The sequence below is a fragment of the Garra rufa genome, chromosome 5 (genome assembly GCF_049309525.1).
Source record: "Garra rufa chromosome 5, GarRuf1.0, whole genome shotgun sequence".
NCBI lineage: Eukaryota > Metazoa > Chordata > Actinopteri > Cypriniformes > Cyprinidae > Garra > Garra rufa.
The window spans coordinates 21,682,896-21,703,555 of record NC_133365.1 but is presented as its reverse complement, the minus strand read 5'-3'; the positions used below and the strand labels follow the sequence as shown (position 1 = coordinate 21,703,555).

Here is a 20,660-nt window from a genome sequence, read left to right as displayed (position 1 = left end):
CTGGATTTCCAATGGAAACAACCGGTAAACTCTGTAATTATTGCATCATTATATACAGCTTGAGTCAAAAGTTTACAGACACCTTGGAGAATCTGCTAAATGTTAATTATTTGACCAAAATAGGGGTCATACAAATGTTATTTTTTATTAAGTACTGACCTGAATAAAATATATCACATAAAAGACATTTACATACAGTCCACAAGAAAGAATAATAGTTCAATTTATAAAAAATGACCCTATTCAAAAGTTTACATACACTTGATTCTTAATACTGTTTTGTTATCTGAATGATCCACAGCTCTGTGTTTTTTTGTTTGTTTGTTTGGTGATAGTTGTTCATGAGTCCCTTGTTTGTCCTTGACAGTTAAACTGCCCACTGTTCTTCAGAAAAATCCTTCAGGTCCCACAGATTATGTGGTTTTTCAGCATTTTTGTGTATTTGAACCCTTTCCAACAATGCCTAAATGATTTTGAGATTCATCTTTTCACACTGAGGACAACTGAGGGACAGCAACTATTACAGAAGGTTCGAACACTCACTGATGCTCCAGAAGGCAAAATTATGCATTAAGAGCCAGGGGAAAACTTTTTGAATTTGAAGATCAGGGTAAATTCAACTTGTTTTGTTTCTTAGGTTACTTTTGTAGCTTTTGAAGGGCAGTACTAAATGAAAGAAATATGATATTTAGGCAAAATAAGAAAAATGTATCCATCTTCATTCTGTTCAAAAGTTTACACCCTGGCTCTTAATGCATTGTGGTCTTTCCTTCTGAAGCATCTGTGAGCATTTGAACCTTCTGCAATAGTTGCATACGAGTCTCTCAGTTGTCCTCAGTGTGAAAAGATGGATCTCAAAATCATACAATCATTGTTGGAAAGACACAAATACAGAGGATTTTTCTGAAGAACAGCAGGCAGTTTAACTGTTCAGGACATACAGGGGACTCATGAACAACTATCACAAAAAAGGTAACAACACAGTATTAAGAAACAAGTGTATGTAAACTTTTGAACAGTGTCATTTTTATAAATTCAACTATTATTTTCTCTTTTATGTGAAATATCTTATTCAGGTCAGTACTAAATAAAAAATAACAGCATTTTTGTATGATCCCTCTTATTTTGTCAAAATAATTAACATTTTGCAGATTCTGTAAAATTTTGACCTCAACTGTATGTTATCATTCATTAACTACATTAGTTCACATAAACTAACAATGAAAAATACTACAAATAAGCATTTGTTAATTTGAACATTTACTAATATCCTCTTCATTAGCTGCTGTAGGAAAATAACGAGAAGAATAACAACGTGCAGTAAAAAGTTAAAGTAAAATAAAGTTACAGTAAAATAATTTGGCAAGACGCACCAATTTGCAATATCAAGCAGCAAAACGAGCTGTTTTGTACAGCTAAAAATGGCTGGATGTGGATGAGACTGGAAACCATACCCATAAAATGTACAAATATCCACTCCCATTCTTAAGGAAAAATAAGGTAGATTGAAAAGCTTATTGTTGGTTAATGTCAGGTAATGTATTAACTAAAGAAACCTTATTGTTAAGTGTTACTGTACTAATATGATGTTCATTTCAGAAATGGCTGATGATGAAGAAATGCTTGATACGTGTTTAGACCATCAAAGCAATTTTTTCGAAGGTACAGTACATTTGTTCAATCTAAAAATTAAATTCTGTTTGTTTTGTACTCATTTTTCTCTACTGTTGCAGACGTCCGAGCAAACAATGATCTATTATTGATTCAAGCTCTCAGAATCCTCCTCCTCAAAATCACCATTTTCGACGTCTTGATGACAGTGCAAGCTGTCATAAAGTGGTAAGTGCTCATATTACTGCCTATGCAGTGCCAGCAGTGAAATAATTTATACTAATTTTTCCACAATTAAACTGAAACCTGTCATATTTCTTGTCTGCGAAATTGCAGAGTTTCAAAAACAACTGTCACGGATGTCAGAGTTAATTGGACGTGCTGCTGGAGGAATTCCAGCTGATGTAAATGAGAAGCTGGAATGTTGATGAGCGTCTCGATGAGCGGCAGACCAACATCACGCCACGAGACGCAGGTGCTTCGATATATGGGCAGATGAGTGTGATAGCTGCTCAAAACCACATTATGCACACAATGCAACAAATGCACTGCACTACACGCTGCTTTTGTAGGTCATTGTTAAAAACAAAAGCTTTAAATGCATTGTCAAGTCAGCTTCCACTAATGTGACACCATCGAGCTGTCTGACAGTGTTGAACCTTTGATGAAACTCTCTCATTCTGAATAACACTCTGTTAAAGACTGAGACACTGTTTCATTTTATTTTGTGGGATTTTTTTTCTTTAAAGGTGATATCAGTGCTTCATTAGGATTTTATGCATTTATTTTTGGAGCATGAATGTTGAAATTTTTTTAATTACACTATCGTTCAAAAGTCTTTTTTGCTCACCAAGGCTGCATTTATTTGATCAAAATATAGATAAACAGTAATATTCTAAAACATTATTAATGTTTAAAATATCTGTTCCATTTGAATTTCTTTTTAAAAATATAATTTATTTCTGTGATGACAAAGCAGAATTTTCAGCAGCCATTACTCCAGTCTTCAGTGTTATTCTAAAATCATTCAAACATTATTGTAGCATGCTGATTTGCTGCAATTCTTATTATTTATTAATCTTGAAAACATTGCGCTGAATATTGTAGAAACAGCACTGCATTTTTCACATTTTTTGATGAATAGAAAGTTCAAAAGAACCGCCTTTATTCGACAGAAATATTTTGTAATGTCATAAGTGTCTTTACTGTCACTTTTGATCAATTTAATGTCCTTGCTTAATAAAAGAAAACATTAATGATCTCAAAAATGTTGAATGGTAGACGTATATTACAGAAAAATGCTATAACAAAAAAAAAAAACAGAAAAATGTTATTAAGAAGCACTTGACTTTGGAGAACTACGGAGAAGTTGATTGTTTGCATGTTACAACTCTGCTATAGTGTTGTTAGTGCTGCTTGTACTGTGTTACATTGCTTTGGATATACAGTTGAGGTCAAAAGTTTACATACAATAATGTTAATTATTTTACCAAAATAAGAGGGATCATACAAAATGCATGTTATTTTTTTTAGTACTGACCTGAATAAGATATTTAATGTAAAATACATTTACATATAGTCCACAAGAAAAAATAATAGCTGAATTTATAAAAATGACCCCATTCAAAAGTTTACATACACCTGATTCTTAATACTGTGTTGTGTTACCTGAATGATCCACAGCTTTTTTTTTTTTGGTTTAGTGATAGTTGTTCATGAGTCTTTTGTTTGTTTTGAACAGTTAAACTGTCCAATGTTTTTTTTTTTTTTTTTAATCCGTCAGGTCCCACAAATTCTTTGGTTTTTCAGCATGTTTGTGTATTTGTGTATTTGAACCCTTTCCACCAATGACTGTATGATTTTGAGATCCATCTTTTCACACTGAGGCACTCATATGCAACTATTACAGAAGGTTCAAATGCTCACTGGAAAAACAATGCATTAAGAGCCAGGGGTGAAAACTTTTGAACAGAATGAAGATGTGTTGTGAAGATTTTTTAAATTTTGCCAAAATATATATATATTTTTTATTACTGCCCTTCAGAAGCTAAAGAAGATACTTACATGTTTCCCAGAATACAAAATAAGTTGAATTCACCCTGATCTACAAATTCAAAAATATGATAATTTTCATTCTATTCAAAGGTTTACACAACAACAAAAACAACTGTGTTACATTCGGGTAACAACACAGTATTAAGAATCAAGTGTATGTAAACTTTTGAACAGGGTCATTTTTATAAATACAACTATTTTCTCTTGCGGACTATATTTAAGCGGCTTTTATGTGAAATATCTTACTCAGGTCAGTACTAAAAAAAACAAAAAAAAACATGCATTTTGTATGATCCCTCTTATTTTGCTAAAATAATTAACATTTTGCACATTCTGCAAGGTGTATGTAAACTTTTGACTTCAACTGTAAGTGTATTTACAGTCACGTTTAATCAATTTAACGTGTCTTGCTGAATAAAAGTATTAATGTATGTATTAAAAAATCTTAATGTACCCACAATTTTGAACGGTAGTGTATTTTACAGAAAATTTGAAAAATGTTCTTAAGGAGCACTTGACTTTGGAGAACTAAGGAGAACTTGATTGTGTGCATGTTTACAACTCTGTATGTTAGTGCTACTTGTACTGTGTTACACTGCTTTGGATATAAGCATATGTGACCCTGGACCACAAAACCAGTCATAAGGTAAAATTTTACAAAACTGAGATATATACATCATATGAAAGCTCAATAAATAAGCTTTCTATTGATATATGGTTTGTTAGGATAAGACAATATTTGGCCGAGATACATCTATTGGAAAATCTGGAATCTAAGGGTGCAAAAAAAATCAAAATACTGAGAAAATCACCTTTAAAGTTGTCCAAATTAAGTTCTTAACAATGCATATTACTAATCAAAAATTACATTTTGATATATTTATAGTAGGAATTTTACAAAAAATCTTCATGGAACATGATCTTTACTTAATTTCCTAATGATTTTTGACATAAAAGAAAAATCAATAATTTTGACCCATACAATGTATTTTTGGCTATTGCTACAAATATACCCCAGCGACTTAAGACTGGTTTTGTGGTCCAGGGTCACATATGGTAAATTAAAAAAATGTAAATGGCAATTAATTATTACACCACAAACTAAATGTGTAAGAAAATCCATAAAAACCAGTGCATTTAAGTATTTTTCATTTATTGTTTTAAATAACACATTTTTTTCCTTTTTTTCTCATTTTTTTTTAAACAGCATCCGTACAATACTAAAACACTGATGTAACAATGGTGACCCACTAGGTGGCAGTACAATCACATCTCAAACGTTTTTCAACAGCAAGAGTATGGAGCTTAACTTCTCTAACAAGACACTATATTTCATAAATAATTTAAGTATAAACATTGAGCAGTCACTCTTCACAAAAACAATGTTCACAACAAAAGTAAGAGATCACAAGATCAAATGCGAAATGCAAAAACACAGGATGAAGGCTTTCCATTGCAGTTAGTTAATTGCACTCTGATGCCTTGTTCTGGTTTTCAAGGGGGGACAAAAAAAATCCCACTGTACACTGATTTAGGCCATTCGGCCAATCAAACGATCCTCATTCGGATCCAGCCAATCACCGCCTGCGCAACTCCCAGTGTTCCAAATACAATCGATTACACTTGTCACAGTATTGTAGCAGCTCTTCAGCACTGGCAGTAGTTAAACAATGACGTCTCTACAGTAGCAAGTCTTGGTTTTGAAACGTGCGTATCAGGAGTGTCGGCATGGCTTCCGTAGCAAGGCCCAGAAGGTATACGATTCGATTTCGTCAAATGAATTGTGTGTCCATCAGGTCAAATGCCACACTCAAAGCAAATAGAGACATAAGTGTTTCTGAATATCCTTCATTTGCTTTGAAAGCTCTCTGAATGAAATCACTGCTGATGTGCATTCAGCAAAAGAACCACGGCTCAAGTTGCACTTTTGGGCTGACGGGATAACTGTTAAAATGCGTGCAGGGCCTTTTTTTTTGATTTTGTAAAACCAAGTCAGGTGAGTGGATTTATGGCACTGGCTTGCTGAACATGACAATACCACACCATTGTTTTTGGCAAAAGAAAACGTATAGGGTCAGGCAAAAGATCTGATATGCGTGCTGCGTCTGCGTCATATCTTTGGTCAAGGATAAAACAAGGACGTGAGGGAACTTAACACTTTGAACAGATAGTCAATATTTGTTTGGCAAAGGGACAAAGCTAATAAATGTAATCTTGCGAGAAGCCATTCTAGAAGTCCGCTTGCGCGACTAGGAATGAGACATGGCCCACTTTAGCACTTATGCAACGTCCATTTTCCAGTTCACTCAATGAGAGTCACTCACTATGAAATTAGATGAAACTTTTAGCATAAATATTTTGGTGTCTCTAAAACGCACTCTACAGGATTGATGTTTTCGTGTTCGTACATTAGGTAGACTTTGTACCAAACAAAAGAAATTCTGATTGTCATTTATAAAATGGACCGACCTTCCAATACAACACAATTTGAATTTCTGACTTAAGTGCACTTTAACCTACGTCTGCTGCGTTCGCCTGAATTCTTCACTTTGTTTTTGTGACTCCACAGCTGAGTACCAGAACTGAAAATCTGAAAATACAGATAAAGTGAAAGTCTAGTCAACATGATCCTTCTTTAAACCTCTATCACACAATCACTACGCCAGTCACATTGTGAAAAATGTTGGTTCTACAGAGCAAGATGGTGAGGTAAGTACCATTTGTACAGAGACCTACAGAAATGACAAAGCGCAGAGTGTAAGATTATTGAGCACTGGTTCCGCGGAACACTGTTTTCTATGGAAGACCATTTCCACCACTGAATAAAAAATAATAATAAAAAAGGTTATAGCAACTTTTTCTCTCACAATTCTGACTTTTTTTCTCAGAACTGCATGATACAAATGTACAATTGCAAGAAATATAGTAAGAATTGTGAAATAAAAACTTGCAATTCTGACTTTTTTTTTCTCAAAATTGATATAAACGGAATTATGACTTTTTTCCAGATTTGCATGATATAAACTCACAATTATAAGAAATAGTCAGAATTTGCAAAAATAGTCAGAATTGAGAGATATACACAAACAAATGACTTTTTTTTCTCAGAATTATGTGATATAAACTCACATTTGTACGTTATAAAGTCCAAATTCGCAAGAAATAGTCATAATTGCGAGATATACAGTCACAAATCTGACTTTTTTCTCAGAATTGTGTGATATTAACAATTATGAGAAACAGTAAGAATTGTGATATAAACAAATCTCAAACTATTTTTTTTCAGAATTGCGTTAAACTCACAAATCTGACTTTTTTCTCCAAATTTTAAGATATAAACTCGCAATTGCAAGTTATAAAGTCTTAATTTGCGATAAATAGAATTGCGATATAATCTCACAAATCAAACTTTTTTCTCAGAATTGCGTGAAATAAACTTGCAATTCTGACTTTTTTTTCAGAATTGTGATATAAACTTGTAATTCTTATTTTTTTCCCCTCAGAATTTTGTGCTATACACTCACAATTGTAAGTTATAAAGTCAGAAATTGCGACATAATCTCACAAATCTGACTTTTTTTTAGAATTGCGTAATAAAAACTCACAATTTTGACTTTTTTCTCAGAATTTTGTGATATAAACTCGCAATTGCAAGTTATAAAGTCAGAATTTGCAAGAAATAGTCGGAATTGCGAGATACAAACTCACAAATCTCACAAAACTTTTTTCTCAGAATTTTGATATAAACTCACAGTTCTGCCTTTTTTCTCAGAATTTTGTGATATAAACTCGCAATTGTGAGTTATAAAGTCAGAATTATGAGTTATAAAGTCCAATTTTGAAGAGGAAAAAAGCCTGGTTCTCAGAATATCTCTCCTGTCTTTTTTCAGTCTTATATCAGACTTAATAACTCGCAACTGAGTGTTATAAAGTCAGAATTGCGGGATATAAACTCGCAATTCTGACTTTATTTCTTATAATTGCGATGGTATATTTCAAATTGACAGTTTATATTTCACATTTCTGAGAAAAAGTCAGAATTGTGAGATAAAAAGTCTCCTTTTTTTATTTTTTTTTATTCAGCAGCTGAAACGGGCTTCTGTAGTTTTCTAGTTGCAAAAAACAAAAATAAAATAAAAAATAAAGTGCTTCCATTAAGATTTCCTCTCCTGAGGACAAAAAACATGAAATCTCGAAAAATTCACTCACAAAAATCTACAATATTCAGCTCTCTCGAAAAAATGATTTACACAAAATGTACAGTCTAATGAAGGTTCGTATTCTAACATTCACTCTCCGCACGGACAGTATATACAAAGTACTCTTTACCCAGAGTACTGACTTTTTACAGTCTCGCTTTGTCTTTTTTCTTCTTCGAAACAGTTATCAAAACACTGTACGCATTATAAAAGCACAGTGATGAGGAAGCCGGTGAGCAGTGCGTTGAGGAGCAATGAAAACGGCCTCAGGCCGGTGGCTGAGTTAGGAAAAATATGCCAGTGCTCCCTCTTGGGGTGCAGAGTCTCCATGTCCTTCAGGGCACTGTAGGCGGCAGTGGTGAAGTTCGCATCTCCTGTGGTGAGCAGGTCAAACACGCAGGAGTGGAAATAGATGTCCTTAACCTCCAGTTGCTCTCTGCATTTCCTGGAGGCACTTTCGAGGGTGAACACCCCTCTTTGGGCTTCGACCCTCGCCTGTTGCTGAAAGCTGGCCTGTTGAAGGCCCAGCATGGGCAGCTGAAGGTGCCCCTCTTGGTCGATGCGTTCCGACGTGGGGCAACCGTTCATGCAAAGCTGCAGGTCCTGCGTTTCATCGAAGGCCATGGCGAGCTCTTCCGGCATTCGCACGGCTAGCGTCAGGTAACGGCCCTGCTGGCGTATGATGATGGTGACGCCGATGTACGCGGCGTGGATCTCTACATGCCGACCCGCTGACTTCTCAATGATCCAGATGCTGCGAGTCTCGCTGTCGCCCCCGCTGATGGTGCCGTCCACAAAGGCGGCTGGAAGGTCGTCTGTTACGGCCTGGTAGACCTTCTGGTCTGTGCATTCTTGGTATGGTTTGAAGATTATTGTGATCTTAAAAGAAGCACAGAGAGAATAGTTAAACTCCAGTATTTACTGAAAACACTGACGTTGACATGAATTGGATAATCACCATATCCATTTTCCATTTTTTTTTTTTTTTGGTGATTTTTAAATTACATTGTCACAACTGGATCTTCTGGTGAAAGAACAGACTGCTGGACTTTACCAGTCATGTAATCTGCTTGAACTTTTATTCTTTTTCGATATTCTGTTACACTTCAATATATATTACAGTTCAGAAGAAAAGATCTGGTGTTACCATTTATTGCAGCTTTGATGGTGAAGTGCAAATAATCTGCACCAATAACCAAGATTAACTACTGTAATATCGCTTTTTTTATGACCAATATCAATACAAATCATTTTTGTTTAGGTGCCTGATAACAAATAAGTTGAACTAAACGATCACTAGATTGCAACAATAAAAACATGCAGTATTATTAATAATAATAGTGTTATTAAGACCCACCAAAAGGTGCCCATTTTTGTAGACAAAAATAAATAAACGAATAAAAAACAACCTTAATAAAATGTAAAAGTTATTGTTTTTTTTTTATCTCTACCTCTGTAATAACAAATGCAAATGGATCACAAATATGTTAAACTGATATTATTGTTTCTTTTGTTTTTATACATAACTAACTTATCACCAAAAGGTGCCATTTATCTGTAGAACCAATAAAAAAGCGGATTAAATTTAAAACTTATTGGTTTATATTTTATTGGTTTCATTATTATAATTTAATTTGTAATAACAACAAATGTGTTAAACTGATTTTTAATTATCGTTTCTTTTTTATACACATAATAACTAAATGATCACTAGATTACAACAATAAAATAAGTAAATAACAAATATTACATTTATTTTTAATTATTGTTTCTTTTGTTACACGCAATAACTAAATGATCACTAGATTACAACAATAAAAACATGCATTATTATTATTATTATTAATTTTATTAAGACCTACTAAAAGGGGCCATTTATCTGTAGAACCAAAATAAAACCTGATTACATTTAGAAGTTATTGGTTTGTATTTTATTGGTTTTATTTTATTTTACCAGTCAATCTCTTATTTCTGTAATAACAAATGGAAACTGTTAACAAATATGTTTAATTGATTTTTATTTAATTTCATGTTTTTACACATAATAACTAAATGATCACTGGATTGCAACAATAAAAAATGCACTATTAATATTATTAATAATAATACTGTTATTAAGACCCACCAAAAGGTGCCATTTATCTGTAGAACCATTAGGGTAATAATAGGGTCAAAGACGAAAAAGGGTTTAAGCATAAAAACAATAACTGTAATACTGCTTTAAATTGATGTTTTTCCTAAAAGTATTAAAAGGTTTTCTGTTTAATGTAAATGCATTTTTGTTTTTCTGAGCAAAAAATAAATATAGATTTTTCCTTAATTTTCAGAAGACACCCACTAAAATGTCATTCAGTGTAACAATCTTTACAACAAAAATCAATGTATGACATATTAAAACACAAATTAAAACAGTAATTTGTTGTTTTTAAAATTTGCCACTATCCTAGGTTTTGCCCATTTGTTTTACTCTTTTAAAACACAATAAAATTTAATATGCTCTTTTATATATTTTAAAATGCACAAGTCAGAATAAGCATGTTGCTTGAGTTTTTACATAAATATTGTGTTACACTGAATGACAATGTAACAATTTTGACATTTTATTCTCCAAAAACCTATTTAAAACCTTAAACATACTTTACTGACATTTAATGTGCTTTCATGGACATAAAATCACTTTTGCAAATTTCTTTTGATGTGGACATCTTAGCATCTTTAATCTAATAACAAATAGGAATTGCAAAAATAATGACTGTTTTCAAACTGGTTTCCTGAACACTCTCCATATCTGCTGTCGGTTGGACAAATAGATAGTAACAAAACAAACATGCCATTGGTTGAGTCAATGTTGTTCTGTTGGTTGGGTCAAGATGCACAAACAAACAGGAATGTTTTGATTGCACCACAGTGTTAGTTTTTGAAGCAATCAACCTACAAATGTCTCTTTTACTCTCTGCATATTACACTGGGACTGAAGTTTATTAACGCTGAAAAGAATAACATAATTCACCTGTAAAAGACAAAAGTTGTTTTATGCCCGAGTCTGAAAATGAGAATTACGTCATTGTGATAAAACAAGATCTGTATACGGCAGTTGTTTAGAATATTACATGTATTTACAGATCCACAAACTCTTTCGCCCTGCAAGTGTTAGCCATAAAATGCAGCCTGTATACAGTCCTTTTACTGTGAAACTCTAAGACTTGTGGGAAGCAAAAGCATTGACTAACAAGAAGTGTGGCGTTACATTAGCGGCGGATGAATAGCAGCTTTGTACACAGGACAAGGATGAAAAATGATGACCAGTTGGCCATAAGGTGAGGCAGCTGAAAAGGCCTCAGTTAAGCAGTGTGTGCTAATAATTACTTGCAAATGTTTAATATTGGCTCCCCACCTTCAAGGTCAAGGGGTCAAACGAGAGGTAATTAGCACTGGTGGCCAAACTTAGCATTTGAAGTCACATCTGTCCATAGATGATCTCAACCGCTTTAACTTGAGAACAAAAAGAGAGTATCTGACAAATGCCGGCTGTAATATTCTACTTCAGGTTATAAAAATCTGTAAACATGCCGCCTGCAGTCAATATTCTGCATCAGCACATTTGAAATGGGTGTGAGTTTGTTTGGAGTGTTTGACTATAAGCCCCACACTTGGAAAAATGAAGACAGAGGCTCCTTTCAAAGTCACCTTATTATGGGTCACGCCACAGAGCAGGCTTTATCCAGTCATTAATGATATTAGAATTTCACAGACACGTCGGTCACAAGTGTTAGTCATAAGACTAGAGCTGTTGGCTTTGTTTAACTTGCACCTGTGAATACTTGGTCAAAGTTGAAAGTTATAAGTCTTATCTGCTTTCTGCAGCTCCTTCTGATAATCTTATCCATATAGTCTTATATATAGAGACATCATACACTTCCAACAAAGATAAAAACAATGCAACATTGCACAACGTGCAAGCATTTTTTTTTTTACTAAATACTAATATGTGACCTTGGACCACAAATCCAGTCTTAAAGGATAACTATTGCCAAAATGCCTGGGCTGTTTTATTTTTTTACTGTAAACGAGACAAACTTATATCTAAAAGCATAATTACGACAAACGAGCAGTTTTTGAGATTGACCGTGATTTCATTTTGTGGTCATTGGCCGGTGAATGGGAGTACTAGGGGCATAACTTTGAGCGAATCAAAATCTATATTTTTACAACACTAAGAAGGCTCGACACACCATGAAACTTTGCTCGAAGTATCGCCTGGGTCTCTACACATGAACTCGAGCATGGAGAACATTGTTTGTGTACACAGAGTTTACTAAAAAGAAAGTTTTTGAACTCACTTTCACTGTTTGAGTTTCTGCTCGCGGCCGTCTTGCCAGCCAAGACGTGTCGATCTCCGAATGCGAGAAGAGTAAAGATGGATAGCTCCTAAAGCATATTTCCATATAAATGCACAGCTAATTCGTTGTTTTGTCGCAAGTGAAAAACAATATTAACCTTCTAGTTGTAAAAAGAGCCTCATATAAGCTTAATATTTCGTCCTATGGAGTCCATTCATTCGCATTCGGAGATCGACACTTCTTGACTGGCAAGACGGCTGCGAGCGGAAACACAAACAGTGTAAGTGAGTTGTTCAAAACCTTTCTTTTTAGTAAACTCTGTGTACACAAACAATGTTCTCCATGCTCGAGTTCATGTGTAGAGACCCAGGCGATACTCTGAGCAAAGTTTCACGGTGTGTCGAGCCTACAGTTAAAGTCAAAAGTTTACATACACCTTGCAGAATCTGCAAAATGTAAATTAATTTACCAAAATAAGAGGGATCCATGTTATTTTTTTATTTAGTACTGACCTGAATGAGATATTTCACATAAAAAATGTTTACATATTGTCCAACAGAGAAAATAATAGTTGAAATTATAAAAATGACCCTGTTCAAAAGTTTTCCTGAATGATCCACAGCGTTTTTTTGTTTAGTGAAAGTTGCTTATGAGTCCCTTGTTTGTCCTGCACAGTTAAACTGCACGCTGTTCTTCAGAAAAATCCTTCAAGTCCCACAGATTCTTTGGTTTTTCAGCATTTTTGTGTATTTGAAGGTTCAAACGCATAAAGAGCCAGGGCTGTAAACTTTTGAACAGAATGTGGATGTGTACAGTTTTCTTATTTTGCCTAAATATCATATTTTTTTCATTTAGTACATGCCCTTTATAAGCTACAGAAGATACTTATACTTACATATTCCCCAGAAGTAAAAATAAGTGAAATTTACCGTGAACTTCAAAAAGAAAAAGTCCCCCCCCCCCCCCCCCCCTGGCTCTTAATGCATTGTGTTTTCTCCTGAAGCATTAGTGAGTGTTTGAACCATAGCTGTGGGTCATTCAGGTAAAAACACAGTATTTAGAATCAAGTTTTTATATGAAATATCTTATTCAGATCACTGCTAAATAAAAAAAAATAACATGCATTTTGTATGATCCCTCTTTTTTGGTAAAATAACTAACATTTTGCAGATTCTGCAAGGTGTATGTAAACTTTTGACTCCAACTGTAAATATGCTACATTGTTAAAGAAATTAATGCAGTTCCACAAAGCCGTTTGCACCATGCTCTTTTGTCACTTAAAATTTTATTTTGGTGCGTCAATCTATTAGATTAATTAAAAAATGAAACCATGATCCGCACTCACAAAAAATCTTATTTTTAGTGTTTTATTTTGCATTGATCACCAGCAGGACAAAACACAAACGTAATGTTAAATAAAACGCTAAAAAGAAGACTATTTTTGTGAGTGCGGATCATGGTTTCATATGTTTCAAAGAAATTAACAAATAATTCTCGACATAAAAAAGACAAAATAATTATAGAAAATATATGAATACAACTCACCTTATTGGTTGCTGTGGCACTGGATCCATATACCACTGGAACATTTGTTACCTGCACTGACAGGTAATTGTTATCAATGAGGGGCCATGCCCCTTCAACCTTACAGGTTTGAAAATGGTCTTTGAAAGTCCTAAGATGAGGGTCTCCAAACAGGCCACAGAACAGGTAGGTTGGTCGTGGGTGCTCTGGAGCCCCAGTCCCTGTCCCGGGCCGCAATGCTTGGTGATGGCGGCTGTGATAGTTGCATGGCTCAATGGGGATGACGGGATGGGTAGACGATGTGGGCCCGTCCTTGGAGCAGTTCCTCTGGCTCATAAGGTCACTGATGCCCAGCATGGCAGAGTGGAAGACCAGGTTTCCTCTGCAGCTCTTGGATGTGCGCTGGGTGCAGGCGGAATAGGCTCGCAGCGCCTTGCAGAACTCAGTATCAAAGCCATCCAGTGAAGGGTTCAGATGGGAAGTGAGAGAGACAAAGTCAGTGGTGCACTTCTGGATTCGGCACTGTGGAGTCTGGACCTGGCTCTCACCTGAAAAACGACATATAGAATCTTCAGAAAACTTGATTTATTTATTTATGTTTTAATGCCATATCAGCAACAATGGCTATATTCATGGCAATGTTAAAAGTATCATTTCAGTACATCACTTTCAATAATATAACATTTGCTTAAGAAGAAACCACTTTACAAAAACATACAAGTATCAACAATATAGGGCGGGATGATATGACCTGAAATCAAAATCTTGATTAATTGAATGTTTTACCTCAATTACAATTAATAAATGATTTTTTCAAGTATTGTTTAGCAAAAAAAAAAAAAAAATTAAGGACAGAGAAGCAGTTTTGATGTAATATTATTCATATTTGAAATAACTGCTTATCAAAGTCATCTGGTGCAACTAATAAAGTTATGTGGTACAAAAAAATTCATAAAAATATATATAAAAAGGAAATTATATCCATGACTGTCTCAAGGTCAATAAGGCTTTAAGGCTTTTAAAATATCAGTCAATTTGGCCTTTTTGACAGTTAGTTCAGGTTGTAAACATACATATTTAAATCAGCATGATACAACTTTACTGATATCAATTTGTCAAAAAGAAAATGTTTGACAACCGATTTTATTATTATTCCTTATTTAAAAAACAAACAAAATAAAACAATGAAGGACAAGCAGTTTTGATGTAATATTATTCATATTTGAAAGAACTGCTTATCAAAGTCATGTGGTACAGGCAAAATGCCCTAAAAATGATAAAAAAAGGAAATTATATCCTAGAAAAGACTCATGACTGTCTGATGTCAATAAGCCTCATAAAATAAATTTGACTTTTTAATGACAGTTTAGGTTGCAAAATGTCATATGTTATAAAAATGTTATAAAAGTATATTTATAATTTAAATTTCATTTTAATGTTTTTTTTTTTTAGTTTGACAACTGATTTTATTATTTCTTATTAAAAAAACAAACAAACAAACAAACAAACAAAAAAACAATGAAGGACAGTGAAAAGTTTTAATGTAAATCATATTTAAAATAACTCCTTATTAAGTCAAGTGGTACAACTAATAAAGTCATGTGGTACAACTAAAATGCATGTAAAATATACATAATAAAGGAAATTATATCATAGAAAGGATCTATAAATGTCTCAAGGTCAATAAGCCTTATAAAATATCAGACAATTTAACCATTTAATGACAGTTCAGATTGCAAAATGTCATATAAAAGTATATTTATGATATTTTCAAAAATTCGTGAATGCATGATATTCATAAAATACACTTAACCTTAAAATTATATTATTTTTATATTTATTTTAATTATATAATTTTTTTGCGTGTAAATTCATATCTATTCACATTGTAAGGAAAATGTTATTACTTTTTTTAACTTGATTGTTATACAACATAACATTTCAAACTGAAATATTTCCTCAAAATGGTACGAAACTGTTTCAAACTGTTTCGAAACCAACATGAATGCAAAGAACTTGGCAAACTTTTCGAGACATTTCTAGACATTTAAATGAACACTGACTTAACCAGTTCAACACATTAACTAAAAACAAAGGAGCACAAACACAAACTCAAATCTCCTAGCATCCATTGTTGTGACTCATATCACAAACCAGTTTAAACTGCTTAACCATAATAAGGTGTGCTTGTGGACTATGCGTTTCCACATGGCGTGACTCCATGTGTGTTTTACATTATGGTCTAGAAACATTAACAGTCGGCTCAACAAGCGTGTGAAACCTCCTGTTATCTACAAAGGAGAATGCTTATGGCCGCAATAAAATCAAATAAAACGGCACTTCAAATGCGAAAAAAAGAGCACAGGAGGCTTTTCTGGCCTCGCTGCCATCTGCAAAAAGCCAGCACATGTGCCAGTAAGCACAAAAGAGTCACGGCATGCAAACTTCATGCAACTATTTACCTTAAAGCGTTAATAGGGTGTGGTCAACGAGAGTAACAATTAAAAGTGTTTTCTTTGAATGCTCCTTCGCTTGGAGTTGATCCAATAACACTTTTATTGTTTTATACACACTTGTTGTGGAAAATACGCCCAAGGTGTTGTCATCACGCCACGCACCGCCCCCCCAACTAGCCGCCAATGACACGGCACAACCAGAACAACATCTCCCAGAAAAGGACAACAGCCTCCACACTGCATCACTTAGAGTCTTAATGCCTCACTTTTGAGTGCGGCCCAATTGCATTAGCTCAGAGAGAGGCCATCCTAATCTGATATCAGCTGCAGCCTCTCCATTAACACGCTTGTGATGACTCTATCTTACACAGTCAGGGCCACCCATTTCTGCCTGCCACGCCAATAACTCCGACCGCAGCGGATTCAAATGCATCTGATTTGATTATCAGATGACGCGGAGTGCTGTAGCGGATCGGCCGATCCGCGTTGCGCTGCAGGAGAAGGAGGCATGACAAAGCACGGGCTAGATTGTGTTTCAGTAACACGCTGTAAGACAATACGGTAGCCTGGCTGAAGCCATGTTGATGTTGTGCTAGAAAGACATTGGCTGGAAGGGAGAGGGAAAAGGCAGTCCCCGCTCCTATCCACCTCCTGCTGTGTTTTATCAGGCAAGGCTCCAGTGACATCTGTACCAGAACAAAAAAACTCAAATACTTGGCAAGGCATGCAAGACAAAGCCATCTCCGGCACATTCCCATTTATAGTCCGAGCGGATGCTCAAAGCAGATGCTCACCAAGCCATGCTGAAGGACCAACAAACAGCAGTATGGTCAAAAATAAAGAATCGTGACCCGGGTAAACGAGCGAGGGTTTGAAACCGCAAAGTAACCGTATTAAGTAGGTATGTCCTACATATCACAAAGAAACAGAGAGCTTTTTCATAGAGGCCATATGTGACCTCGTCGGCCATCGAACACATGTGCCTCCATTGTTTTTTGTTGCAGGATGGCGTGAGATGTTGTGAAGGTTGTCTGTTTTCAAATTTATGATATTTTGTCAGGAACAGGGTGTTATGTGAATACAGACTAGCGTAAAATACACACGTGTGCGCTTTCAGTACATGAAGCAAAGCGACAAATCTGCCACCGACTAATCCAATTCACAGCAATCCTGGACTTGAGTTGTTTTTGCAGGTCGCTTGTTGAAATGCAATTAGCTCGTCATTTAACAATCCCCTTAAAACCTGGTGCGAGTGACTCAAAGCAGTAGAATTGACTCAGAAAGAGCAGAATATATTGATTTTCCTTATATCCTACTGACTACATCCTCTGTGCAAAACACATGCGAGGAACGTCTTAGGGGACCCCCAGTTGGGGGCAGCAGATCCTAAGCTAGTACTGGTAGACAAGGGGGAGAAACAAAAAAATCACACTTTGTGTTAGAATGTCTCAGTGTGCTGACAAATGTTAAACCTAATCCCTGAAATGCCAGAAATCAGTAAGAATCATTTGAATTTCTCTCCATGACGTTGAAGGGGTAGGCAAAGAGTAGGCAAAGCCTAAAAACTTTACAAACCTTCTGTAAATAAAATATTTATATATTTTGTTTTTATCTTAATATATCTCTAATATAGTAAAGTCATTTTTAAAAAAATGATTCAAACAACTTTTACAGTGCATATAATCAAATTTTTGTTTCACAGGCTCTGTTCATTTCTGCGATCCTGCTGCCGGGGTGATCCGTCTCGTTTCGAGCACAGTGCTCACCCTTGTTGCTATTAAGTCGTTGGAAATATTTTCTCAGGGTGGCCGGCCGTTTGAGCAGCCATTCTCAGCTGTAGAGGGGCCCAAAGAGTGTGTGCGGAGTGAAATTTCAAGATGTGGAATTTGGCCAGGGCAGAGAGGTCAACAGGCCCACGCCTTCTCCAGGAGTCAACGTGAAGATCTGGAAAAAGCAGGGGGGCGGTTTACAAGACTCAATGTCTAAATGACATCCCCAGCCTTAAATTCAGAGCACGTACTGTGTTGCACTGAACTTTGGAATCTGGTTTAATACTTTGGTTTGTCAGCTTTTAATTGTTGTTCTTATTTGTAACTTCAAGCATTTTGTAACCTTGCAACAGCATAAGACAAATCCTGGTGTAGTAATTTTAGTAAGTACTAGTAAGATTTATGTCAGTAAACCACAAAAGCATCTACTAAACAAGTTTTAAAAAGCACTTTTTTAGAGGTAGTCAGTAAAATTATACAGTCACTAAACAATAAAGCTATATTCCGGACATGAGAAAAGACAGAGAAAGAATAAAAAAAGAAAAAAAAAAAGAAAAAAGAATCTGAACAGCTGCAACTGTCTCTTGCTTCTGCCAAGATTATAATCCAATCAAATACCACCGAGGGGTAGATGTATATTTGGGACTAAACCAATTGAGAAACAATACAGCCAGATTTAATAGTCAAAGATGAAATCAAAGAACAGCAAGCATGCAGTTTTGTATGCATGTTTCCTTAAATCCTACAATCCTTATCTCTACATTATTGCCTTACCACATGTTAAAATATATCGCTTATCTTTTTACATTATGTTATATTAAAACTTTACTATATTCCAGCTGCAAGGAAAGCGAACATAAAGCTGTAGAAAACTGAAGCCTTTAACGCATTTAAGAGTATGAAAAGAACAGTGACACTTGGAATGGTCACACTACTTAACACTTATGGAACATTCCGTTTCTTCCTAGTTTCTCCTGAAATGATGTTTAAAACTAAAAACTAAAAACATATTTAGATTGAGACATTTTATATTTTTTGCCTCACTGAAGAATAGTGAAATGCGTGGGTGCCCGGGGTCCATGTTAAATTAATTATGAAGGTGTGACTGCTCAATGGACACCCAGCAGCATTCCATATCCTCTTAATTCACAATGGCATTAACACAGTCTACGGCCAGGACACCCAAAGTGGAGCACTTGACAAGGTGCCAAGTGAAAACAGGGCACCAAATGGGTAGTATTCAAGTAACCCAATTTCGACAAAGCCATTTAGGACTGTCCAAACTAGTCAAAGGCACCAAAACAACTGGATTAGTAAATACACAAATAAACAAACTAACATTTTGCTTACTATAACTGAGCAGCACATTATTTCGTTTTTAAAATATTTATCAATACCATTAAACAGTCTGCCATCACAAAAACACAAGCAACAACAAATAAAACCGAATCAAATGAATACAATGTGAAATTAATTAATATTATGATCACTCATAAATACTTAATTTTCTTTGAAAAGCAACCAATCCAGTGAAGCGCATGAGGGACGCGTAGATCAATGCACTATTTATTAGAAATAAAGCTACAATAATTGTGTGCAAGAAGTAGACACGGATGAAAGACACTGCCTTAGACTGTAAAACTGTCACATAAACAACTAGAATCCACTTTTTTTGTAAAGAAATAACGTTACCTTAATATTAACCATAATGTCAGCACGTAAATCCAATAATATTCAGCCTATGCAAGAGAGAATTGACGCCCCCTCAAGACAAAATTTACTTTTTAAACATGTTCTAATGTGTATTTCACATGTTTGCGTTCAATGAATACATACATAAAGTGATAAGACTGTGTTTACCTATGTGAGTGAGAGAGGAGAGGGTGCACAGCACTAGTAGATGTAGTACCGGAGAGATGAGGCGCTCAGCCCCGGGGTAGTAAGATCCTGCTCTCCCCATACCCATCCATCCATCCGAGAGACTCAAGAGTACTCCACGGGTCAAGAGATCGGGCCTCGCTTCTCCAAACTTCACGTAACTCTCTTAAAACGTGACTACTTTTAGAGAACACAAACCGTCCATAAGAGAAACAAAGTAGTGATTTTGGCAAGTCCGATCCAAAGCACTTCTTCCTGGAGCACGGGAGGAAAAGTGCTATTTGATTTGTATTCGTTTATCTACTCGGTGAAGGCAATCAGTCCGAAAGAATTCTGTTAACGTGCTAAAATTAATCTGCGCCCCGCAATCGCCCGATTCATGTTGCCTACACATCAGATTTCTCCGCCACAAGGAAATCTAGCCCCGTCTTTCCCCAATGATCGATAGTGAATCAACCTAACCCAGAGTTTAGCGGAAACCCCGCCCACACTGACACACAAGCCCCGCCCCCAAACCATACACCCCAGCCGCAGATTGACAGCAGAGCTCTCACTTTCAGCAGGGAGAAAATAGATGCAGTCGTCCTGAGGTGTTTTTTGAGAATAAAGCAAACTCAGCTGGCTATCAGGATAAAATATACAAAGTACACTGATGATTATAGATCCAGTCAAACAATTTTGAACTGTAAGATGTTTTTTTTTTAAAGTAGTCTCTTCTGCTCACTAAGCCTGCATTTATTTGATCCAAAGTACAGCAAAAATAGTACAATTTTGGAATATTTTTACTATTTAAAATAACTTTTTTATTTGAATATTTTTTTGAATAAT

At 35.3% G+C, this 20,660-nt stretch overlaps 1 protein-coding gene across 1 annotated transcript; it reads right to left on the bottom strand.

Moving 5' to 3' along the window:
• Window positions 1–4,802: 4,802 nt before the first annotated feature.
• On the bottom strand, window positions 4,803–20,252 carry rgmb (repulsive guidance molecule BMP co-receptor b). Its single transcript, XM_073841004.1, has 3 exons — window positions 19,815–20,252; window positions 13,751–14,277; window positions 4,803–8,744 (listed from the first exon to the last, which is right to left on the bottom strand). Exons 1-3 carry the CDS (start codon window positions 19,918–19,920, stop codon window positions 8,070–8,072), a joined length of 1,308 nt encoding a protein of 435 aa, XP_073697105.1. The 5' UTR covers window positions 19,921–20,252; the 3' UTR covers window positions 4,803–8,069.
• Between the last annotated feature and the right edge of the window lie 408 nt (window positions 20,253–20,660).

Excerpts from the sequence above, each read along its gene's own strand:
- rgmb (XM_073841004.1), bottom strand. The coding sequence starts at position 19,920 with ATGGGTATGGGGAGAGCAGGATCTTACTACCCCGGGGCTGAGCGCCTC. Across the intron at positions 14,278-19,814 it reads CTCCTCTCTCACTCACATAG|GTGAGAGCCAGGTCCAGACT; the intron begins GTAAACACAGTC and ends GTCGTTTTTCAG. Across the intron at positions 8,745-13,750 it reads GTGCCACAGCAACCAATAAG|ATCACAATAATCTTCAAACC; the intron begins GTGAGTTGTATT and ends GCTTCTTTTAAG.